This window comes from Chanodichthys erythropterus, chromosome 14 (assembly GCF_024489055.1).
Source record: "Chanodichthys erythropterus isolate Z2021 chromosome 14, ASM2448905v1, whole genome shotgun sequence".
Lineage (NCBI taxonomy): Eukaryota > Metazoa > Chordata > Actinopteri > Cypriniformes > Xenocyprididae > Chanodichthys > Chanodichthys erythropterus.
In genome coordinates, this window is record NC_090234.1 from 39634298 (window position 1) to 39660899 (window position 26602).

At 39.0% G+C, this 26602-nt stretch overlaps 1 protein-coding gene across 10 annotated transcripts; it reads right to left on the reverse strand.

Annotated features, from left to right (window-relative positions):
- On the reverse strand, nucleotides 1-26270 carry LOC137036141 (nucleoside hydrolase-like). 10 transcript variants are annotated; one of them, XM_067410150.1, is made up of 7 exons: nucleotides 26040-26270; nucleotides 25717-25790; nucleotides 9124-9308; nucleotides 1475-1654; nucleotides 1254-1365; nucleotides 567-703; nucleotides 1-432 (listed from the first exon to the last, which is right to left on the reverse strand). In XM_067410150.1, exons 1-7 carry the CDS (start codon nucleotides 26144-26146, stop codon nucleotides 91-93), a joined length of 1137 nt encoding a protein of 378 aa, XP_067266251.1. In that variant the 5' UTR covers nucleotides 26147-26270; the 3' UTR covers nucleotides 1-90. The 10 variants fall into 10 exon arrangements, with proteins under 10 accessions (XP_067266251.1, XP_067266254.1, XP_067266256.1 ...); XM_067410153.1 differs by having other exon boundaries at nucleotides 25953-26172; XM_067410155.1 differs by lacking the exons at nucleotides 25717-25790; nucleotides 26040-26270 and adding exons at nucleotides 9544-9661; nucleotides 13565-13743.
- Between the last annotated feature and the right edge of the window lie 332 nt (nucleotides 26271-26602).

The following is a 26602-nucleotide window of genomic DNA, read 5'->3' on the forward strand; positions in this document are numbered from 1 at the left end:
TGGATGTGACTTAGTGCACAGAAACATTCTTCCTAAAATCAATTAACATATCCTTGTCTGGACATTATAGAGACGGCTGCTAATAAACATTTATTTCAAAGCATTCATCATGAGCATTTTAAACTTTTCCAAGTCGACCTTCTTCAATATGTGGGCTTTGTGAGTCTTCTCCAGAAGTTCGAGGTGATCTACAACCATCATCCCCCGGCAGTAGTTTCCTGCAAGCTCCACAGTGACCGCTTTGTGTTCGTTTTCAATAATAAATGTGTCATCTATGGCCGCTGCCATGGCATAAGAGTCACAAGAGATGAATCCCTGTCCCTCCTCCAGCTCCTTTTCAGGCTTCTTGCTGGAATCCATGATCTTCTGAAAGATCTGCTTCATAAAGCAAGCTTTATCTGAGTCCTGGGCCAGCCAAACATCACAGAACTCCTGAAACAGACACACACAAATATTATATGACGTGGATGCTGTGTATACAAGAATCTATAAACACCAACAGTATTTACATTATACACAATCATCTATATGCATTATTGTATTTTTTTAAGACATGAGGATCTCACCCAGGGTAATTTACTGCGACAGGTGAACTCCCAGGTTGCAATATAAATTGGGCAAATGAATTCATTCAGGACAATATAAGCTGCTTCAGGATCAGCTGCAAAGTTGAACTCTCCACACACAGTGACGTTCCCACGAGCTAAAGAGAAACGGTTGTTATTTTTCTAACCGGATTAAACTGCATGAAAAATATTAATATAGAAGACAGATAAAAGCAATACAAATCAGACTGATTATAATGTTTGTATTTCAGGTACACATGATTCAGGTTTAGGGATGGGCAATACTGCATTGCATAAAATAAAATTATTATTCATCCTTTTGAAAAATATACACTACTGGTAAAAAGTTTAGATGAATTAACACAGAACAGACACAACTGTTTTCAACATTGATAACAATAAAAAACATTATTAATAACATGTTTGAGAACACGTTTAAAGTCTGTTTAAAGTGACCATTTAGATTTATTTGAGAGAAGCCATCATCACAGCTAAACTGACATCACTGCCAAATAAAAGTCTGTTTTTAGAGAAACATTGATTGTAGAGATTTACTTTGAATCAGTTCATCAAAGCTGTCACATTAAACTTCACTGAAATAAATGAAACATAGCAGCTCTAATATTGGATATATTGCCCATCCTATTCTGATAAAACAGCAAGTGTAAATAAGTTTTAGGGACTCACAGTCTGTATTGCCGCCCATAATGTAAAGGCCTTTGAGTTTCTGGGGAAATGAGGGGTCCAGTTTCACCGCCAAAGCCACATTCGTCAGTGGAGCCGTGGCCACTAAAGACACCTTAGAGAGGCAGGAACAACACATGGTAAATACTCTAAATGCATGTTATTTCCATTAATCAATATTTAATAATATACTGTACAATAATATATTGTATAATCATATACACCTCTCCAGGATTCTCATTGACTATTCGGATCATGGCTGATGCAGCGATCTCTTTCTGGACAAGTTCCAGACCAGGAGCTTCGGGATCTGGGGCGTCCCCGAGTCCATCTTTGCCGTGAAAATCTCCAGCACCAACGGTTTGCCCCAAAAGTGAATTAGTCGCTCCACGAAATACAGGAATCTAGCAATTCAGAGACACAGTCAGCTTTTCTGATTATGCTGTAATGGCTGTCATGTCCTGGACAACAACACATTACTTTGCAGTAAGAAAAAGTATTCTTGGAGTTATTTAATCTCAAAATATCTATGCAAACAGCTAGAATTATAACAGAATATACATTACTGAACATATCATAATGTATTAATTCTGATTTCTGTAGCATTCTCTTTATCATGTCCATTCCATTAACCAATTCAGAGAAAATCAAGTCTTTCAATAATAGTAAAATGTTTTGCCATCTTAAGATTTTTTAATGAAATCTGATGGCTCAGTGAGGCCTCTATTGACAGCAATGTCACTGAACCTCAAGTCATGTGCTACATAATAGTACTTTGCTTTATTTTACCAGGATTTTTCCTGCTGAGAGCCGACAGAAATGCAGAATTCTGCAAGAGAAAAAAAAATGATGGCATACATTTATTGCAACTGGGGTAGGCACATACGTTTGACCAATGAATAGTTCACCAATTTTTGCAAGTTATCACAGTTTTGCAAACACTGCACAAAAAACAACAACAACAACAAAAACTCTGCATCAAGAAGTATGACATTTACTAAATAAACTGACCACACAGAGCTAGTATCAGAATCAGAAAGAGATTTATTACCAGGTATATTTACACATACAAGGAATTTGTTTTGATGACAGAAGTTTCCACAGCACAAACAGGATGACAGTGAAAAGACACAGATAAAAAAATAAAAATAGAACAAATAGAAAATAAAATATACAAAAAAATGACAATATACAAAAATACACAACAGACAGTATATGCATGTACTGGTATTTTATGTACAAATGCAAACGTAAGTAGTAGTGTGTATATGTAATATAGGCACTCAAGCGCACACATAAAGCTTGCCATAAAGAACTGGCAAAAGTAATAATTATGAACGTGACCAAAACGGCAAGAAGACATTTTAATTGTTCATTAATAAAGCAATGTTTTCTGAATCAGTGTCGGCTGCGAAGATGAAGTTGACATTGCAGACTCTCATCATCTCCTCAAACTGGACACGCCTAGAGAGAGAATGCACATTTCATTCAGATTAGGCTACATAATCAGAGTAGCCTATTTCTTTTTGTTTTTAGATATTTCAAGATTTCTATAGATATTTTTCTCATGTCTGCGAGGCAAGCAGCCTATACACCGAGTTTCGGTTCATTTAGCCAATAAGACGCGCTCCAGTTCACGCGCCAGTGATCGCGCCCGCGCATCCATGATTATATTGTCTGCTATATTTGCTTCTCATTTTTTAAATTCAGGCAATTGGTTGATGAAACATTGATTAAAATTAAGATACATTTTTTACAAAATGAAATTCAGTTTAAAGAAAGGCTTTCTACAAAACATAACTTAATGAAGTGGTCAAAATCATGTCTGACCCACTCCACGTCTCCCGAAATATTGCGCATCTTATGATGCATCTTACTCATGGTGTTCACTTTTCATAATCAAGTAAATGAATTTAAAACATAACAGAACTATTTAAACATAAATATGAAACTACATTATCTTTAATGGCTACTGTGGAATTACAAATTTAAGAATCTGTTTAAAATCTGCAGATCCTACATCCTGACCATTTGGCAGGACAAGCTCAAGATACAGCAGTGCTTTTGTCTCTATGATAATGTAAAGGTATAGGTGATACTGCCAGACTGATTGGATTAGCACCTATGCATTTGAATGACACAGTTATGCTGATTAGACCATGGCTGGGAAATGTAAGCAATGATCTGATTCCTGTACTGCATTTGCATCCTTTGTTTAGATTGTCCACACCTCTACTCTATGTATCCCTCCCCCTTGAATGTATATGAACTACCCAGTCACTGCTTTAGTTAGGTTTTGGATGACCACAGCGACGCACAGCGTGTTTCTCAATAAAGAGTAACTTCTGCTTCAAGAGATCCCAAAGTCTCCTGGTCTATGCTTCTGAGATTTCCAACAGTTTTGGTGCCGTGACCCGGATAGAGCTTCTCACCTCAATCCAGATTGGAACTTCAAGCACAACAAAGATCTGATCCAAAGGAAGATCCAGGCTGAATTTTCCTGTTCACCCAAGGGTTGGTGAGTGATACTCTATCCAAAAGAACCATTAAGACCAGTTGTTATCCTCTGCGCCGTCAGAGAAGAGTTAACAGACAGCTGTAGGGTTTGGTTAACTAAGTTATCCTCTAAAAATGTTCTTTTAGAGATGAAGTTTATCCTCTGTTTAGGCAGGGAAGTTTAACATCACATGCTAATAATTAGGTATCCTCTGTTCAGGCAGGGAAGAATTAGTGTAAAGTGCTAATAATTTGTGTTGTCCTCTGTTTTATCATGGAAGGTGGTGTGTTAACAGAATAGCCATCCTCTACTTTGCTAGAGAAGAAGGTTCATCCTCTGTTAATTCAGGGAAGGTTACAGTTGTTACAGTGTGTTAGCAGGTTGGTTCTACTCTGCTCACCAGAGAAGGTTGAATACATTACGATGTGTATTAACTAGGTTAACCTCTGCTCTGTCAGGGAAGTGTTGAAGTGTATTGTTGTGCCAGAAAGACATTACACAATGTTGAGAAAGAACGCTAGACTTATTCCAACAACTGAGAAAGGTGGACTAGCTACTCCTTTATGGACAGATAGTGAGTTCAAATCAGTGTTAGGAAAGCACATGGACTCAATAGTGACTGAGTCAGTCAGATTGGATTTGACAAAGAAATTTGGGATTCATCCAGAAAAAGTTTGGTCCATTGAAGAATGCAAAAAGGTATTTGGTGCTTGTATTCGGAAGAAAAATATGAAGGGCATTATCTGCTGCCACAGAGAATTTACTCTATCCATTGCACAAGAACAAATCCAACATATTGCTAAGTTAGAAGAGCAGAACAAACAGTTGCACACTAGAGTGTCTCGTCTCACTCAGAAGTTGGGCCTTAACAAAGCCTCAACCAAATGTGACTCAAAAGACCAACAGTCAGATGAAAGCTATCCTGACTTACAGTCTTTCTGTAGACTAGAGGGCAATAGCAATACTGGATTCATGGATAGAGATGTAAAAGCAGTTGAAGTGTGTGGAGTGAGACAAAAGGCTCAGAGTAGGGCAAAAGGGGTTGACACAGTTCCATCTGTAACCCCCATACTGCAGTTACAAGCAGTCAGTACCGCTATAGGTCCTGAAGACAAAGAAAGAATTGCTGAGAATTTGCCATCAGAGCATAAAAACTTTTCTGAGTTTAGGACAGAGTTGTCCAGAAAAATGTAGCTCTATGATATGTCCCTAGCTGAAGTCACACAGCTAATGTCACAAATCCTGAAAGAGTCAGAATTCAATGATTTTGAAAGTGCTGTAAATAATTCTGAGTTTCAGCATTCCAGCAAAGGCGAATTGAGAGAAGGAGTTCTGAGAGTGTTACAGAACCTTGTTGGACCAAAGGTGGACTGGTCAAAGATCACTAGTTGTGTACAGAAGGATGAAACTGTAAGTGAGTACACTGAAAGATTTTGTCAGTCAGCGGCAGCATACAGTGGAATAGTTGACACTCCAGAGAAGGTGCTACAGGATAATGGACCACTGGTCCGCATGTGGTTTGATGGGCTTTCATCAGAATACAGAAATGCATTGCCTTTCTTAGACCTCACATGGTCCAATGGAACCCTGCAAAACAGCTTGGATAGGTTAGCTATTTGGGAAAGAGACTCAGATGTCAAGACAAGAGTAAAGATTGCAGCAGCATCCTTTAAGGTCAACACAGAGAATCGACAGAAACGTAAATGTCCTAAGAGAGAAGGCAGATGTCATTACTGTGGTAAACCTGGACATTGGATGAAAGAGTGTAGGAAAAACAAAAAGACATTAAAAGAAATGAACAGCTTTACTCAGCTCCTACTCAGTCTACTTGCTACACTGAAACTGCCCCTCCCCTCTTCTCCAAACTCTTGGAGCAGCAGCTTGCTGACATGCTAACCATTTGGGCTGTGAGTGCTTAATTTCCCCAGTCATTTACAAGAAAGCTTAAAGACTCATTCTGAACAAAAGAAAGTTGACTATCACTTCCACCATTTGGGGACACAGGTTAAGTACACTCACAGCCTTAAATGTTATGCTACAGCACACTCCATTCACTTGTCCATCCTCAATGGGGTATGATGTCTGCTATGACTGATGTTTCAATGGAAGATGGAGATGTAGCACCTTAAATTTGGAAACTAACTACAGGGAGAGAATAGGACACACAGACCAGTGAGGAGCCCAGGGAAGAACCGAAGTGCATAAGGCCTCGGGGGCTAAACCCTGTGGTGAAGACTTCCTCATAGGTTTCCCCTCTCTCAGTTTATCCCCACCTTACTGGTCTATAGGTGTCAAATTGATTAAGACTAGGTTAAGAAAAAGAAGAACAAAACCACTATACGATCACTAGAAGTTTATGATGATCAGAGTTAGACAGAAAAACTATAGGATCATCAGAGGTCTAACGTACTAAAGTCTATGCATGAATACTGCTGGTCTGCTTTTTCTTTGTTTTCTTGTGTGCAGGTATGTGTATATGCCATGACGTCTCAAGCAGCACCTGGTGTAAAGCATCACCTCAGATAACCATGAACAACCTTCATGATGACGGAGTCATCTGAGCAACTCGGAGTTGCACAACGACAAAGAATCATCTTGGGACAAACATGGAAATGGACTCTACAGGGAACAGACTCCACAGCTATTCAGGCACCATGGACTTTTAGGACTTCCACGCTTATGCTACATGGTTTTTCTGTGTCATCATGTAGTTAATACAACCTGTTACCACCCTGCGTTGTATATGTGTGTCAACAGTATACTCAAGTTAAAGAACAACACTTATGTAAATGTTGGACACGACACAGAATAAGATGTATGTGCCTGTAACTGTTACAAGTTGCATGACTGGAAGATGGAACTTATGTTAACAAACATATATGTTACAGAAGGGATTTAAGAAGGTTTAAATTTGTATTATGTGAGAGTTATTAGAACTCTCAAAGGGGGAACTGTGGAATTACAAATTTAAGAATCTGTTTAAAATCTGCAGATCCTACATCCTGACCATTTGGCAGGACAAGCTCAAGATACAGCAGTGCTTTTGTCTCTATGATAATGTAAAGGTATAGGTGATACTGCCAGACTGATTGGATTAGCACCTATGCATTTGAATGACACAGTTATGCTGATTAGACCATGGCTGGGAAATGTAAGCAATGATCTGATTCCTGTACTGCATTTGCATCCTTTGTTTAGATTGTCCACACCTCTACTCTATGTATCCCTCCCCCTTGAATGTATATGAACTACCAAGTCACTGCTTTAGTTAGGTTTTGGATGACCACAGCGACGCACAGCGTGTTTCTCAATAAAGAGTAACTTCTGCTTCAAGAGATCCCAAAGTCTCCTGGTCTATGCTTCTGAGATTTCCAACACTACCAACACGTATAGTACAGTACAGAGAAATTTCATAAGCAAGAGCGGATCATGAGTCACGATTCGGTTCAAGAATAATTTATTCTTAATTTATATTTAATATTTAATAATTCATTCTTGACTTATATTTAATAATGGGGGCATTCAAGTTATTTGACTTTTTTTTTTTTTTAAGCAATAGTTACTTTCCCTGGTAATCAGTTACTTTTATAATGATGTAACTCAGTTACTAACTCAGTTACCATTTGTGAGAAGTAACTATAACTAATTACTTTTTTAAAGTAACGTGCCCAACACTGGTTAAAGTTTTTAAAAGATGTAATATAAGTCTAAGGTGTCCCCTGAATGTGTCTGTGAAGTTTCAGCTCAAAATACCCCATAGTTTTTTTTTTTTTAACTGCCTATTTTGGGGCATCATTATAAATGCACCGATTCAGGGTGTGCGGCCCCTTTAATTCTCCTGCTCCACGCCCAAAGAGCTGACGCTTGCCTTAAACAGCATAAACAAAGTTCACACAGCTAATATAACCCTCAAAATGGATCTTTACAAAGTGTTCGTCATGCAACATGTCTAATCGCGTAAGTATAGTATTTATTTGGATGTTTACATTTGAATCTGAATGAGTTTGAGGCTATGCTCCGTGGCTAATGGGCTAAAGCTAACATTACACACTGTTGGAGAGATTTATAAAGAATGAAGTTGTGTTTATGAATTATACAGACTGCAAGTGTTTAAAAATGAAAATAACGACAGTCTTGTCTCCGTGAATACAGTAATAAATTATGGTAACTTTAACCACATTTAACAGTAAATTAGCAACATGCTAACGAAACATTTAGAAAGACAATTTACAAATATCACTGAAAATAACATGATATCAAATTATCATGTCAGTTATTATCGCTCCATCTGCCATTTTTCGCTATTGTCTTTGCTTGCTTACCTAGTCTGATGATTCAGCCGTGCACAGATCCAGATGTTAATACTGCCTGCCCTTGTCTAATGCCTTGAACATGAGCTGGCATATGCAAATATTGGGGGCGTACATATTAATGATCCCGACTGTTACGTAACAGTCTGTGTTATGTTGAGATTCGCCTGTTCTTCTGAGGTCTTTTAAACAAATGAGATTTATATAAGAAGGAGGAAATAATGGAGTTTTGAGACTCACTGTATGTCATTTCCATGTACTGAACTCTTGTTATTGCCGAGGTAAATTCAATTTTTGAATCTAGGGCACCTTTAAATAAATGTATAAATAGTGTTGTGTATTGCACATGTTTATTGCCAAGTGGGGGCATTAACTGTTCATTCATGAGATGGATTGCCTGAGGGAAGAAACTGTTCCTATCCCTAGCTGTTCTGGTGTCCAGTGCTCTGTATCACTGACCAGATGGCAAAAGATGAAAGAGTAAGTGGCCTAGGTGTGAGGGGTCTAGAGTGATTTTGCCAGCCCTTCTACTCACTCTGGATGAGTACAGTTCTTGGAGAGTGGGGAGGGTAGTACCGGTGATTCGCTCAGCAGTCCAGACTATCCGTACTGTATAATCTCTGCTGGCAATGGAGTTTTTGACAATGGAGTCTACGTGGAACTCCACATTCGGAGTTTAGCTCCGAAACGTCAGAGCAGTGTTTTGAAATCGGCAATCTTTTTTTTTTTTTTTTTTTTGGCACACAAAAAGTATTCTCATCGCTTTATACTATTATGGTTGAACTACTGTACTCACATGAACTGTTTTCTTTAGTAGCTTTCTGGACCTTGAGAGGTTCAGTGACATTGCTGTCAATGGAGGCCTCACTGAGCCATCAAATTTCATTAAAAAATTCTTAATCTGTGATCCAAAGATCCAAAGATGAACAAAGGTCTTATGGGTGTAGAACGACATGAGGGTGAGTAATAAATTACATTATTTTCATTTTTTAACCCTTTAAAATAAAAATGTCTATCTCATTGTCTCATTGTAATATGTACTGTCTACTTTCCAAGCATATCTCACCTCCAGATGCTTACACACTTTCAGGACACGCAGGACATTCTTGCAGACATTTTCTACTGAAGTGTTGCCCTGAACGCAAGTGATGCCCAGGATCTGCACGTCTGGCGCTGCCAAAGCCATCATGAGAGCCTGAGCATCATCCACACCACAGTCCACGTCCACAAGCAGTTTCTTCATGCTGGCTTCTACACAACGATATGACAACAAAAGGCATTTAGTTAACAACAGTTAATGGTGTGTCCCGTTTTAATATCCAGGCTGGTGAAAGTTGAACATTCAAAGCTGGGTAGAGGGTAGAATGACCATAACATTAATAATTACCTTGTATAAACATTAATTGTATATGTTTTAACTCAGTGGTTAGGGTTATTGTTTAGGTGTAAATTATTGTCCACACTAAAGGTGTCCGTGGATACTGACTTTCCGCTAATCGGATCTTCTTCTTGCTCTTCCTTCCTCTTAATCTGTGTTTTACATCAACATCCGATTGCTGCATCTCATTTCGAATCCTGTGTCTTCTGATGGTCGCATTTAAAGGCTGCAAAAAAGAAAAGTAACCGTTAAGTGCAAAGAAAGAAATTACAGTATTTTACACATCATGAGGAATACTACTAAAAATGACTAAATTACTGAATAAGACATCCTTGATGACGTATGCAGCATGCGACTTCTGGAGGACATAGCAGAAATGTTGCATTATCTGCGCAGAACCGATCACCGGTGATCACTGCGAGATGCATGCCGCTTAGAAATATGTCCGAGTGTGGGCCACCTTGCTCTGATGTCGTGCTGACGAATTTCAAAACCCTTTCGCGATGGCAAGGCGGACATATCGGATTCTGCAGTCGGGCGCAGTTGCTCTCCACCAACTGCAAGTACGGGTCTCTGCAGGACAGTAATAGGAGTTACCAGATCAGTGGGTGAAGCCATAAACAGAGGGGCGTTTTTTAAAGCGTTACCTGATTTGTCCAAGGCAGAGTGTGGGTAGGGTTTAGGCGTGGGGTTGGGTGAAGGGGATCATTTTCATTGCATGAAATACCCACCAGTTTGAAAACGCCCAGAAATTCAGTAACGCCCACTTTTGTTTCACAGAGACCTCATACTCACCGACTGCACTGATCAAAAGACCGATGGGAAATGACTTGCTGACGACACCGCTTAAAGTGTTGTTCACCCAAAAATTCTGTCATTTATTACTCACCCTCATGTCATTCCACACCCTAAGACCTTGTTAATCTTCAGAACACAAATTAAGATATTTTTATTGAAATCCGATGAATAGTGAGGCCTTCATAGGGAGCAATGACATTTCCTCTCTCAAGATCCATTAATGTACTAAAAACATATTTAAATCAGTTCATGTGAGTACAGTGGTTCAATATTAATATTATAAAGCGACAAGAATATTTTTGGTGTGCCAAAAAACAAAATAACGACTTATTTAGTGATGGCCGATTTCAAAACACTGCTTCAGGAAGCTTCGGAGCATAATGAATCCGAGTGTCAAACCGCCAAACTGCTGAAATCACGTGACTTTGGCGCTTCGAACCGCTGATTCGACACAGAAGAATCATAACACTCCGAATCTTCCTGAAGCAGTGTTTTGAAATCAGCCATCACTAAATAAGTTGTTATTTTGTTTTTTGGCACACCAAAAATATTCTCGTCGCTTTATAATATTAATATTGAACCACTGTACTCACATGAACTGATTTAAATATGTTTTTAGTACCTTTATGGATCTTGAGAGCAGGGGCGTAGGAACCACTTTGACATTGGGGGGGACATTTTGGCCATTATGAATCAACGTCCATCTCGCCACCATAATAGTAACATACAGTATGGTGACGTCACGTGGTACGACATATATGAAATAACAGCAAAATAAATAAACAAAATCATCTGTTTATCATCTGTTCATCTGTTTAATTTATCTATTTATTATTGCATAAATATTGAAGTTGGGAAACATAAAAGTGTACAAGCCCCCCTGCAATTGCGGGCAGAAAGGAAAGGGGCACTTTACAAGGCAAATATTTGATGAAATGAAGGTTATGATGTCGCCCTGTCCTTGTGTAAAATGTGTTGTATTATAACTATTTACACTAACCTTACTCTTTGTAAAAAACTTCAGCAACGTTATTTCCTTTGGTTTTATTTTTTTCTGTGGTGGCATTATGCTGAAAAGAGATGACAGAACGTTTTACTTTTGCTAAGGTTAACACAGAGAAATCGATTGCCCGCTATATGGCTATCTACCTAACGTAACGTTAACCTCCTCTCGCAAAGCATAACATACGTGCCATACAAAATTCCACTGTTGATTTAATGTCATGCCTCGTATCCATAATTCAGTTTTAAAAAGCTTGTTAATTTAAACCGCTTGACTGAGACTAATTTACCTCATACAAAGTCGAGTCGTTCAAAGCTGGTGCGCACCAATAACGTATTTGAATGTTCGTAGTGTAATGTTGACTTCTCTCTACCAATCAGATGCTCCGAGTCCGACTATAGGTGAAAAGTGAAGAATATGAAGCTGGTGATTGGCGAATGGTGATTATTCAAACATGAATGAAATCACTCTGGGTTTGACTGACAAAACCGAATATCTTCTTCGTCGCGTATTCAAAATAAAAGTTCAAAATGTACAGTTTTTGTTCCTGCGGTGTATAGGCTAATTTTTGGGTGGGACACATGCAGCATTTTCCAATATTGAGGGGGACACGTCCCCCCCGTTTCCTACGCCAGTGCTTGAGAGAGGAAATGTCATTGCTACCTATGAAGGCCTCACGGAGCCATTGGATTCTTAATTTGCATTCCGAAGATTAACGAAGGTCATACTGGTGTGGAACGACATGAGGGTAAGTAATAAATGACAGAATTTTCATTTTGGGGTGAACTAACCCTTTAATGCTCATTGGTTTAAACAACTGTGATGTATTGTTCTCTTTTAAAATGTTTAATTTTAAAACTCTAATATCGTGTTTTAATGTGTATAAATTATGTGTGAATATTCCCAAACTCTCTGACAGTGCGATCTCTCTATGGGTTATGTGATTGTTGTCATATTTATAAAAATATGTATGTATGTAAGTTAGTTAAAATAAAAATGGTTGATAAACACGCCGTTTGAATGGAAATAAGTAACAAGCACTTTGGGTGTATTGTTCATTATGTATATTTTCATATAAAAGCAACAGAACTTAAATTCCAGTTTATCAGCAACACAGCCAATGAGTGTGAGTCCCGCGATATTCGCCTTTGTTCTGGTAGAGGATATGACACCTACGAGATCAGAGAACTGTCCGTCTTGCCTGCATTTTTTACTCCTCCCTCACTGCAGCCGCCTACTCTGCTGAATTTCAGATGCATCGCATCTCAATCAAGCCTAATGCTACACGACAACACGAATCTGATCTTTTGAGTCAGATATTGTCAATGAACCGTTCGCAACACCAGGATAAATGATTCGTTCATGGTTCTCATTCCGACTGCAAGAAGCTGTGAACTGAGGCGGCTAGAGCGGATCTTAATGATGGTAACTTTTAACAACGCTCTTAAAACGGCATTAAACAACAATGGCATGCATAGGCTTTAGTGGGATGTTTTAAAGCATGTCATTCAATACTCACAGCTCTGTGTGCTCTAGGATGGGTGAAATGCAGAGCACAAATTCCGAGTATGTTTGGGAAATTGGGACGTCACTTTTAACTTTCAACAACCAAGCATGCCACAAGAGTCCTGAAGAGAGAAACCAAATCGCCCCCAGGTGGCTGGATGCAGTATAGGTCATAAACCCCGCCCTCTCCATGTACACCAGTGGGACGCAAGACAAACAAAACAATTAAATTACACTTCAAATATTTTTTTCCAAAGACAATTTCTGTCATATAATACGGAGCCCCGTACATGACATGCAAGAAAAAAAAAAATAATTTCGTTCCTTCATCGTGCACACGATTTAGCCTAGGCTACTGTTTTTTCCTGCATGCCATGTCCAGGGCTCGATAATATTATGCAGTTATTTGATGCTATAAAAACAGGGTGAGACGTCATGATTGACAGCTGAGGTTGACAGCTTCTCTGAGTGAAGAAGTCACTGAGGCGCCAACTGACTTATTTCTGGGTCACACCGAGATAATGAGTTGTTCTGGACCAATCACAGTAGTATGTATTTTCAAGATATTTTTTTCCCCCAGTTATTTTCTAAAGATGTTACTTTTGTAATAGTTTCAATGTATCCTGTGATGGAAATATTTTATGTCAACATGAAATGTACAGAAAATGCAGACTAAGGATGCTCAGGTCAAAGACCAGTCACATGATTAGCTTAGATCATTACAAACCAATCACCAGAACAAATCACAGTGACGAAGACATTGATTTTTACTCAACTGTAAGACTTAAATGTGCATGTATCTTTCTATTCATGGAGACTCACTTGATTGTTGTAACCAGTGATCTCCCGGCCGTAAATAAAACTTCATTTCTACAAAGAGCAACTTGGAAGGAGAGAAGTCGTGTCAGGTATATGCTGCGCAGCTAAGAAATAGAAGATCCTACGCTCAAAAGACGACAAAAGTAACAGCTAAGTGTGGCTGAGGTAGTGATAGTAGCTTCTTGACGGGACGCCGTCACCATACTTCAGGGAAGTATTGTATTGTATTGTAAGTATTCAGGAATTCAGGGAATTACCTCGAGATACTGTAGTATTATATTAACAACTAGGAGTTGTTTAAATTGTCAGTGGTGAAGTCAGATTTGTATTGAGAATTTCCACGACAATCCTCTTTTATTAGACAAATGTATCCAATAAGAAAATATATAGGTTATATGAAAATGTGCTGTGACTAATGTGTTTTCAATATTGTTTGGATATATAGGCCTACAAGTTAAATTATCATTTAATGATCTATTAAATGCAGTTTTCAATGGAAATTGAAAAAGATTATAAAAGATTCTATTTCGATGGAAATAGAAAAAGATTATATAAGGTTTCTTATATTATCCTTAAAGATTTATTTTATTCTTATTAGACCTAAAGTATTTCTTATCCTATTCTCAGGAGACGGCAATACTTTTGCGAGAGAATGCAATAGTTCTGCAAGCCAATGCAAAGTTTCTCTGGGAACGCAATACTTTGGAAATATAATTTCAAACGAATAAACAAAAAAGCATTGAAAAACAATTTTTCCTTCCGTCTCATTTTTCCCATCACCATATTCACTTAAGGGCTCTGTAACAATTAATCAATCTGTTGCCATCTATTAAACTCTCATGAGGCATTTCCCATTTGGGATCTGGGATGTCCATCTTGAAATCCACCCTTGGGTCTTAAAGTTAGATGAATCAGACATGAAACATGCTCCTCTTGTGTGGTGTATGTAGACTTCATGTCTATAATCACCTGCACATGCTCATTAGGTCTCTCTCTCTCTATATATATATATATATACAGCCACTTATGGAAAATTATCTGTCTTCAAATCCAGCCCATACTTCGTCTACACCACACACCTGTCAGAACCTGCAACAAAGAAAGAACTGTGAATGATAAAGCTAAGTGCAAACCTGCTACTTTGAATTCCATACTCATCTGTTTACCATGCTGCTTCATTGAACCTCCTGTGAATAAAGATAGTGTCTTTTACTTTACATTCTGGGTCATCTCCTTCTGTTATTGTGACAGAAGACCAGACCTAACAATGCAATGAGGAACAGAAGCTAGTAATCCAAATCCAGACTCCAACTCCCAATCCATTCAGTGATCTGGTACAAATGTCAAACAAACACTCAGACCACCAGTCACCTTAGCTTGGTTGCAGCGGGTTCCTTCTCCAGTGTTCACTATTCTTCAAGATGCAACCAGTTATATCCAACAGATTGAGCAAAGATTCTCATATGTTTATTCGGTAGTGTTGCAATGGGCAAATTCCATCTGGGAAGCTTAGACCCATAACAAATTCAATGGCAGCATTTACCAACCACTTCAAGGAGGTGAGCACACTCCATGCATGATCAACTCTTCAGTTTACAAGGTAAACTTCCTGTTGCAGACTATGCTTTGAAATTTAACATTTTAGCAGCTACAAGTGGTTGGAATGAAACTGCATTAATAACAGCTTACCGTCAAGGAATTAAAGTGCTTATGCCCCGTCTCACAAGATGTAATATAAGTCTGGTGTCCCCAAAACGTGTCTATGAAGTTTCAGTTTCCACAGATCATTTATTATAGCTTGACAATAGCTTTAGTTGCATTTGTTGTGGAACTGGCTAACAGGCACATCGACTGAACTGGTGACTTGCTCAAATCATAAAAAATAAACAGTGACTGTCATGATCATGGTTTTGTGTCTTGCGTTTTGTAAGGACTTTTATGTTGAAGTGTGCTCTTAGTTCCCTTTGTTTCTGTGTTCTCTTCTTGTGATTGTTTCCTGTTTCGCCTTGTATCTTGTTTGTTGCCATTACACCTGTCCTTTGTCAGCCCTTTGTTTGTCTATTTAAACTGTGATTCAGTTTTTTTTTAGGTGAAGCTGGATCATGAACAGTTGGTACAGACTCATCCTTAATTAACAACTTTTCAGCAAAAGCCTGCCTTTAATTGCCCCTCATTCACGAAGCAGTCTGGAGTGAAATGATTTTCTCAGACATAAAGGAATTTACGTATATTTTGGTGCGCATTACCTTAAAAAATGGAACTAATCCACTGAGTCCTTGCTGAGGGTGTAAAGTATGGTAATGCAGGACTGTCAGTCATCGACTGTGGGCGTGGCCTTAGTAGTGTGACATCACACTGATCGGAGAGACTGCTTTGGTTTAATGGGGATAAAAAAAAGGAGTGGGTGGATTTGTTCATACACTACTAACACACATTTATGTCTAAACACCATGTAAAAGTGAATTTTGCATATTTTCCTTTAAACTATACAGGAAATCCTGTCAGTTGGTACTTTACTATAATTTTAAAGGATACAATTAACAGAGTCCAAATTAAGTTTTTATTTATTTTTATATAATATATATGATCAACACTCAAATCAAAACAATGTTGTATGATATAATTATGTTTCTACATCAGTACCTTGGAATACCATGATGTGAAAATGTGTTAATCTTTTAGTACCATGTTATTAGCTTCTGTACTGTGGTACCAGTGTTTTTATGATTTGAGTACAAATTAGTTTGTGCTTTTTTAATGTGCGATTAGCTAAAGTAGCCATTGGCAAACAATTGTCTACAAAGTTGTTTATAAAAAAATATATAACAACATGATGCAATAATGGACACGGCTGCTAATGAACATTTATTTCAAAGCATTCATCATGAGCACTTTAAACCTCTGCAAGTCGACCTTCTTCAATATGTGGGCTTTGTGAGTCTTCTCCAGAAGTTCGAGGTGATCTACAACCATCATCCCCCGGCAGTAGTTTCCTGCAAGCTCCACAGTGACTGCTTTGTGTTCGGTTTCAATAATAAATGTGTCATCTATGGCCGCTGCCATGGCATAAGAGTCACAAGAGATGAATCCCTGCCCATCCACCAGCTCCTTCTCAATCCTCTCGCTGTAGGTGGACTCCATGCTGTGCTTAAATATCCGCTTCATAAAGCGAGCTTTATCTGAGTCCTGGGCCAGCCAACCATCACAGAACTCCTGAAACAGACACACACAAATATTATATGACGTGGATGCTGTGTATACAAGAATCTATAAACACCAACAGTATTTACATTATACACAATCATCTATATGCATTATTGTATTTTTTTAAGACATGAGGATCTCACCCAGGGTAATTTACTGCGACAGGTGAACTCCCAGGTTGCAATATAAATTGGACAAATGAATTCATTCAGGACAATATAAGCTGCTTCAGGATCAGCTGCAAAGTTGAACTCTCCACACATGGTGGTGTTCCCACGAGCTAAAGAGAAACGGTTGTTATTTTTCTAACCTGGTTAAACTGCATGAAAAATATTAAAATAGAAGACAGATAAAAGCAATACAAATCAGACTGATTATAATGTTTGTATTTCAGGTACACATGATTCAGGTTTAGGGATGGGCAATACTGCATTGCATAAAATAAACATCCTTTTGAAAAAATATACACTACTGGTAAAAAGTTTAGATGAATTAACACATAACAGACACAACTCTTTTCAACATTGTTAACAATATTTATTGGTGTATTCCTCGTGTCCGAAGATCAATGAGAAGGATTTTGTCTAAAGCGGCAAGCTCTCAAGTGACTGCAGAGGCCTATATTAGAGTTGCAGACTTTAGAGCAGATGGGACAGGGAAAGGTTGTGTCACTATCGTTGGGTACTTGAGCAGCCAGTTCTTTCTTTCAATTATGTTTCGTTTGGGCAGTTTTTTACTCTGTGTTCCTCAAATTCCCTGGCAGACTTCAATGTGATGTTTCTCCATTGGGTCAATCAACTGCCAGAATCCCCCAGACTTGGGGGTTAATATCAACTCTCATCAACTGTTTCTTTAGCTTGTCCTTGTAGCGCTTGCGTGCCCTGGCAAAGTTCCCCATAGAACAATGTTTTTGGCAGCCTCTCATCATCAATACGTAACACGTCCTGCCCTTAATGCTTGGCAAGCCTCCTTCTTCCAGGACTTCTGTATTTGTCTTGAAGTCCTGCCACTGAGTTTCCATAATGGAATGGAGACACTAGTGTTGTCACGGTACCAAAATTCCAGTAGTCGGTAGCGATACTATGAAAATTTTACGGTTCTCGGTACCAATTTCGGTACCACAGCAAAATCTATTGGAACTATTTTACTATTTTATATAGCCTATTTTAAAAACATTAAATATGATTTGGAGTGTTTGTGTGTGTATATATAGGCTACCTCGAAATAAATTTTGAAATATAAATAAATAAATAAATGCTCAAACATCCATTGTGTACAGTTGAAAAAAAAACAGCATATGCTGGTAAGGTAGGTTTAGAAGCTGTATGCTGGTCAAACGCTGGTCCTAAACTTGTCCTGCTGGTCCAAGCTAGTCCTAAGCTGGTCCTGAACCAGCATAAACCAGCTCCAACCAACCTACCAGCTTCAAAACCTACCTTACCAGCATATGCTTGTTTTTTCAAGAGAGGTACAGACGTGCGTGTTTATTTTAGCTATTCCATCAGAGAAACAACACACTACAGCCTGTAAAACTATACAATAAATATCGGTAAATAATGGTAACCTAAATAATAAGTTAGTTAAATATTATTTCAAAAAGCATTCGTTTTTTATTTCCACACAAAGACGCGTCATATAGCCAAAGTCCCGTTATTACTTTGATATAGAGTGCTTTGCGCTTTGAGAGGGATGTGGGACACGAGCAGGAAAGAGACCATTTCTCTTTAATAATATCTTCGTTATCTCCTGACGTTACAAACAACTGACACTTGTAAAAGGTGTGAAGAGCGAGTTTTATCCTCCACAGAGGCAAGACATTCAGGCTATGTTTGATTTAGTGCTGACAGAGAAAACGAAAGTAAAAATCACTGGTGTGTGAAACGCGCTATATACAAATAAACTTGACGCGCATTAGAAAGTCCTAATAACAAGCGCAAACTCTGTTAAATAGAAATTAATGTGCAAGCATAAAGGTTTCTGTCCTACTGTGTTTTTTCTACTTTACCACAGTAAAGAATGCGAATAGCCTATAATAGGCCTAAATGCGAACGAAAGAAACGTTTATAATCCCTGCGTGAGTGAAGATTTGGGAAAAGAAACAATGTTCAGTGGAATAACTAATGGAATATTGTTAAATTCTCTGCTAATCAGGTGACCAGCTCGCGATTCGGAAAACAGAATAGGAAGCTTAAATGTATGGACTCGCGTCTCTCTTTCATTCTGCATTAACCAAAATGTTTCCATGGCTGCAAAGTCACATTTAATTGCTAACCTATTATTTCTTCTGTAAACACAGCTTTGTGCTTCACTCGTGTCATTCACGTAAATACTGGCACAGTCCTATCAGTGGGTACCGAATATACCCGGATTCTCGGTACTACAGAAATGCTGGTATCGTCACATTTTCAAAATTTCAGTACCGACTTGGTACCGGAGTACCGGTACTTTTGACAACACTAGGAGACACTGTTGATGAAAACACTTAAGCAGCCAGATATGCTTTCTGTGCAGGGCCCATGACTCAGAACCATACAGCAAGGTGCGGAGGACAACTGCCTTGTAAACTTACTCAGCAGACGTAATGAGTGTGTCTGCCAGACGTGTTTTTGGAGGTGGCCCAAAGAGCTACAGGCTTTGACAAGTCGGTGGTCCACGTCCTTGGATATTGATGCATCAATTGAAATTTCACTTCCCAAATAGGTGAATTGGTCAGCTATGTTCAGAGCATGGCCATTGATGATGATCTTGGATGGATTATAGGTGTCTTTTGTAGACTTCTGGTACATAAACCCAGTTTTATTCAGACTGATAGTCAGACCAAATTCGCTGGCTGCTGTCAAAAAATGGTAGATGATTAACTGGAGGTCTTGCGTGTGTGCCAAGAGTGTGCGGTCATCTGAAAATAGTAGCTCTGTGAACAACATTTGTTGCCTAGATTTGAGCAGAAAGACAGCGAAAGTAAAATACATTAGCATTTGTTTGAAAACTTGTGTAAATGCCGTTAGTCAGGTCTACCTTAGCTCCTTGTGACCTTATGCTGAAGATGATGGCAAAAAGCATCAGTAGTGCCACGGTTAGCTCGGAAGCCACACTGGCTCTCCGGAAGAATTTTTCAGTGATGGTAAGTACCAGCCTGTCTAGGAGGTTTCTGGCAAGATCCTTACCTGCAATGGAAAGTAAAGCGATGCCTCTGTATTTGGAGCAGTCAGATTTCTCCCCTTTGTTTTTTTACAGAGAGACTATCACTGCATCTTGAAGGTCTTGCAGGATAACTCCCTTATCCCAACAGAGTGCGAACAGACAAGATATTTGTCCAGCGGCAGCATCTCCTTCTGTCATAAACACTTCAGCTGGTAGACCATCAATGCCGGATGCTTTGCCACGCTTGAGCTTGGTGATGGCTTTCTTAACTTCTTCCTCTGTTGGTGGGTCATTGATGGCTGCAGCTTCACAATTTGCTGAGGGATGCTTGCTAAAGCATCTTCCTGCACCAAATGTTTGTCACCAAAGAGGTCCTCGTAATGTTCAGCCCAGTGATGCATAATGGAAGACTTATCTGTCAGCAGGGTAAGGCCATCAGAAGAGCGTAAAGGAGCCTGTGAATGTTGTGGTGGGCCATAGACAAGTGCATAGGGCTTCATAGAAGGCTGTGATTTTCCAGTGTCAGCATAAAACTGGATTTTCTCAGCCATCTCCTGCCACCAGTTGCTCTAGATCACTCTAAACTTTGACTGGAGTGTGTTGCAGGCTGTTCTATAGGCCTGATTGTCAGGACAATCTAGGAGTCATTTACGACAAGTGAGCTTTGACTCAAGAAGCTTCTGGATTTCAGAGTCATTCTCATCAAACCAATCTCTGTTCTTCCTATATGATAAGCATACCACATCTATAGCGGTTTCCTGAAGGATGGTCTTTATTTGATTCCACAAATTCTAAGGGTCTAGGTCTTGGTTTGATGATTCTAGTCTGCAAAATCTTGCCTCCAGCTCCCTGTTGAACTCTCCTCTTTTGATCAGGAGCTGGCTAATGTGGAGTTTCTTGGTCTGAGGTCTCCTTCCTTTTACTGTGGCCTTAATGGTGATTTTAGTTTTTGCTTGAACCAGCCTGTGGTTTGTGCAGCAATTGGTACTAGGCATGACTCTAGTGTGGAGCACATCGCAAGCATCTTTGGATGATTCCAAGTTGTCTTGAATTGCCTTCTGCTTAAACAGGGTATTGGTGATAGTCAGACCATACTCCATGCAAAACTCCAGCATCAAGCGCTCATTGTCATTATAATTACCAACTCCATGGTGACCCAATACTCCTGGCCAGCCTGCATGATCTCTACCCATATGCAAATTAAATTCACCCATGATAAGGATCTGCATTGTCTACTATTGAGAAAAAGGACTTCTAATTTATGTAGAAAGTGTCTTTGGTGATGATGTCAGACTGAAGGGTGGGAGCATATACGCTGATGATGGTCATGAACTGATTGCCAAGGAGGGGGAGGTGTAGGGACAGGAGCCAGTCAGAGTGTCCAACTGGAAGACTCGTGAGCTTGTTGTTAAGTGAGTTTTTGATCATGAAGCCAACTCCAAAGAGTCTGCAGTCATCTTTAGATTTTCCAGATCAGCATAGGGTATACCCTGCTCCGTGCTCTGTGAGTGACCCTTCCTCTGGAAAGGGTACTTCACTGAGTGCATCTATGTCAATGTCCAGCTTGGCTAGTTCTCTTGACACCAATGCTGAACGTCTCTAGGGTCAGCCACCTCCTTTAGAGTCGACCATTGTGTAGACATTCCAGCATGCCACCTTGAAGCTTCTTGTTGTCTTTATTAACTTGATCTTTGCTTTTTTACTGCTGGTGTGAGATGCCTGTTGGTTGCAGCTAGCCAGCAGTTGAAAAGGGCTGATTGGTCACCCAGGGTGCTGCAAAATGTTGATGTCTCAGATTAGCAAGAAAGCGACCCATACGACTGAGCCACCTACAGTGCAGAGTTAAGACTGCGACTTTCAGTGCCATCGAGCACCTGTCGTTTTGCCTATTTTTCTGTCGCTGTAGTGTATTCTCTCCTGCGCTGTATCTGTTTAAAGTGAGGATCAGAGCGCGCAAATCTTACTCTTAAGGCCAGGTGTTCAACACACAGTGGCTTAGCAGGCTGAAACGGCCGTGGAGAACACTAGGCTGTAGGTTTTATGTCGGTTCTGAAAAATAGTGCATCCACCATTGCAACATAGTTCAGAAGATACACCAAGAGAACAGGAATCAAAAACAATGGAGAAGGCATGCATCCGAGTTTACTCATCTTGTTTTTGAATCGCTCTTAACACACTCTTCTTCGACAATTGCACATTGTGTGTTCTGTACTGTGCGTATTGCCACCTAGTGGACTCTTCTATCCTGCTTGCGCATGTGCTGTTCGGTCTTGAAATTTGGGCTGCACGCAGACGGGGTGTGCGGCCATCCATGAAATTACGTCATGCGGACAGTGCATGAACGCGGACGGCTGAAGTATACCCGGGGCTTAAGGAGCATTTGTAGGTAGTAAGAGCTTATCCTCATTACCCATCCCGGCTTTGACAACCCATTTGGAACCAAACAATTAGGGCTGCATGAGATTGTCACGTGCATTTCGTCAGTAAAGCCGGTTCCCTGATTACCGCTAAATCGCCATCACCTGCTTTCAAATGGAGCGGCATTTAATAGACAGAGCCGTAGTTCACTGACAAGCCACGCAGTATCGCGTTCATTATCGAAGGCGATTCATCTGCGATATGAACGCGATATTGCGTGGCTTGTAAGTGATCTACGGCTCTGTCTATTAAATGCTGCTCCATTTAAAAGCAGGTGATGGCGATTTAGCGATAATCAGGGAACCGGCTTTACTGACGAAATGCGCGTGACAATCGCATGCGATATATCGTGCAGCCCTACAAACAATAATTAACTATTATTAATAACGGAGCACCAATAATAATTGAGCACCAAATCAGCATATTAGAATGATTTCTGAAGGATTATGTGACTGAGACTGGAGTAATGGTGCTAAAAATTTAGCTTTGCCATTACAGGAATAAATTAAAATAAAAAAGAAAACAGTTACTTTAAATTATAATTAGACTTCACATTATTACAGATTTTACTGAACAATATTACTGTTTTTATGAAAACATTCAAAAATTATTTTAAACTTTGGACCGGTAGTACTTCTATTTGTGCTTTGACATGGCTGAAAAGCCTTGGTTCATTAGTAAATCGGTTTAAAGTGACCATTTAGATTTATTTGAGAGAAGCCATCATCACAGCTAAACTGACATCACTGCCAAATAAAAGTCTGTTTTTAGAGAAACATTGATTGTAGAGATTTACTTTGAATCAGTTCATCAAAGCTGTCACATTAAACTTCACTGAAATAAATGAAACATAGCAGCTCTAATATTGGATATATTGCCCATCCTATTCTGATAAAACAGCAAGTGTAAATAAGTTTTAGGGACTCACAGTCTGTATTGCCGCCCATAATGTAAAGGCCTTTGAGTTTCTGGGGAAATGAGGGGTCCAGTTTCACTGCCAAAGCCACATTCGTCAGTGGAGCCGTGGCCACTAAAGACACCTTAGAGAGGCAGGAACAACACATGGTAAATACTCTAAATGCATGTTATTTCCATTAATCAATATTCAATAATATACTGTACAATAATATATTGTATAATCATATACACCTCTCCAGGATTCTCATTGACTATTCGGATCATGGCTGATGCAGCGATCTCTTTCTGGACAAGTTCCAGACCAGGAGCTTCGGGATCTGGGGCGTCCCCGAGTCCATCTTTGCCGTGAAAATCTCCAGCACCAACGGTTTGCCCCAAGAGTGCTTTAGATGCTCCACGAAATACAGGAATCTAGCAATTCAGAGACACAGTCAGCTTTTCTGATTATGCTGTAATGGCTGTCATGTCCTGGACAACAACACATTACTTTGCAGAAAGGAAAGTCATTTTTGGAGTTGTTTAAATCTAAAAATATCAATGCAAACAGGTAAAATTACAACAGAATATATATTACTGAACATAATACATTTGAAAAACCTGAAAAACAATCACAATGTCTTATTTCTGATTTCTGTAGCACTCTATCACGTCCATTCCATTAACCAATTCAGAGATAATCAAGTCATTCAATAATAGTAAAATGACAGTCATGTGCTACACAACAGTACTTTGCTTTATTCTACCAGGATTTTTCCTGCTGAGAGCCGAAAGAAATGCAGAATTTAGAAAATGAAAAAAATTGATGGCATACATAGTACTCAGGTACCAAACTTTTGAATTAATAGATTTTTTTTCTCTCTTTCTTTCTTTCTCTCTTTCTTTCTTTCTTTCTTTCTTTCTTTCTTTCTTTCTTTCTTTCTTTCTTTCTTTCTTTCTTTCTTTCTTTCTTTCTTTCTTTCTTTCTTTCTTTCTCTTTCTTTCTTTCTTTCATTTATAAAAATTACCCAGTTCAAAAGTTCACATATGCTTAAATCTTAATGCTGTGTACATATTTGATCCACATTTGTATTTTTGTTTGTTTTGTGATAGGTGTTCATGAGCCCCTTCTTAGTACTGATCAGTTAAACTGCCCACCGTTCTTCAGAATTGTTCACCAATTTGTGCAAGTTGTCACAGTTATGCACACGTTGCACAATACTTGTAGAAATACAACCTCTCTTCTAACCAAACCTCTGCATTGTGAAGTATGACATTTACTAAATAAATAAACAACTGACTGGCTAGTATTTTAATTTCAAAGTCAATAGGTGATCTAAATTTAGGCCATTGACTTTCTTAAAATCACCATGAAATCAAAATTGACCATTATTATTTTTTGTGGAATATTGCAGCATTTATTATAAATGATTTAACGGTGCACACTATTATTATTATTTTTTTTAATCCATGTGATCCACACAGTTTGATTTGTTCCACGACGTGTAGGGGTGTAAAAATGTAAAGTTGATGTCCCTACAATAACAGACTGATGTGCATCTAATAAATTATTAATTTAAGATCGTTGTGCAAGTTTACTGCAACAATGGAGCCGCAAACTTCACATACTTTTGAAAATCCATTGTTTAGTTGATACTGGAAAGTGCTCATTGTCACATTTGTAAACATGACGGCTTTCTTCTTCCATGAGGGGGTTTAGCGTCACGACATTTGTTTCCAGGCGGACTGTTAAAGAACGCAACACACATGTCTCCTGGACATCCTGTAGAATTCAACCAACCAGATGACAACTTTGAAAATCCTTAAGTGTTTCCAGGTAAGTGTGTCATATGGATCCAACGTTCAGCCAACGGTACTGGTAGGAAGACTTAGAGCGGTGTTCATGATCACAACGACATAGTCAAGTGGTTTTCAATTTGACTATCGCAACTTCCATTTCATGCTGACTTTAATACTTGGTCCAGGTCATATAATGAACAAACATCACTGTACAACACTTCAAAGTAAAAATGTCTATCTCATTGTCTCATTGTGGTATGTACTGACTACTTTCCAAGCATATCTCACCTCCAGATGCTTACACACTTTCAGGATACGCAGGACATTCTTGCAGACATTTTCTACTGAAGTGTTGCCCTGAACGCAAGTGATGCCCAGGATCTGCACGTCTGGCGCTGCCAAAGCCATCATGAGAGCCTGAGCATCGTCCACACCACAGTCCACGTCCACAAGCAGTTTCTTCATGCTGGCTTCTACACAACGATATGACAACAAAAGGCATTTAGTTAACAACAGTTGGTGGTGTATCGTGTGTTTTAATATCTAGGCTGGTTAAAGTTGAACATTCAAAACCCACATGTTCTTAGAGCAAAACACTTCACAAATGTATGGGCACTTAGGGTAAACATGTCAGCCAAGTGACTAATTAGTAGGTTAGTATCTAGTACATGCATGAATGAGGTCTCTGCAGGATTTACCTTTAGTGAAGTGGTTGTAGATGTTCGTGTGAGTTTCTTGAAAGCTGTCTGATGCAGTGGCGAGCTCTCGGTATCTGTAAGAGGAGTCACTTTATCTGTAGGAGGAACTTTGGAGCTTTGGGTAGTTAATTACGCAATCATGTTTCATATGTTTCCCATTAAAAAGGTTTTAGACTGTAGCACATAGGTAAGCCCAACTACAAGCAACACAAAACAATCCTAAATTAATTATTTACCGAGTTTTGGTTAGTCCACGTGTGTGTAGTCTTCTGAGAAACACTTCTTTAAAAGTGCATGTAAATAGTGCGCGAGAAAACATTTACCTAAAATCTGTACTTGGACTGATCTTGTAGCATTGAAATATCAGCGGGTAACAATGACCATCGACATGAAAGAGGTGGATAGTGGGTGGACGGTGTCTTTCAGGCATTAAGAGCTTAATAATGTATAATTATCTTATATTAACATTATTAATTATCTTATATTTATATTAACATGAACTGTTTATGTTACAGTCCGTGTGAATGTCCTGGCACCACAGTTTGACGTAATCGCTGAATAATTTTTTAATCAGGTCTTCGTTTCTGTCACGTGATAGCTGGTGCTTTTCTCAGCGCTGCCAGGGTGGACCAATCACAGTTGTGAACAATTTCAAGATACAAGTTTTTGTTTAATTATTTTTTAGAGATTGCTGGATGATATCACTTTTGTAATAGTTTTATTCTGATCTTTTATTAGGCAATTGTATCCAATAAGAAAAAAAGTTTTGTAATTTGAACGGGTCTCGTCTTTCTGAGCATACTGTTAACGTTACTTATCCATCCAATACAATAACAGATTACTTGCATAATAAGATATATGGTGTATATGGAATTGCAGGTTATAG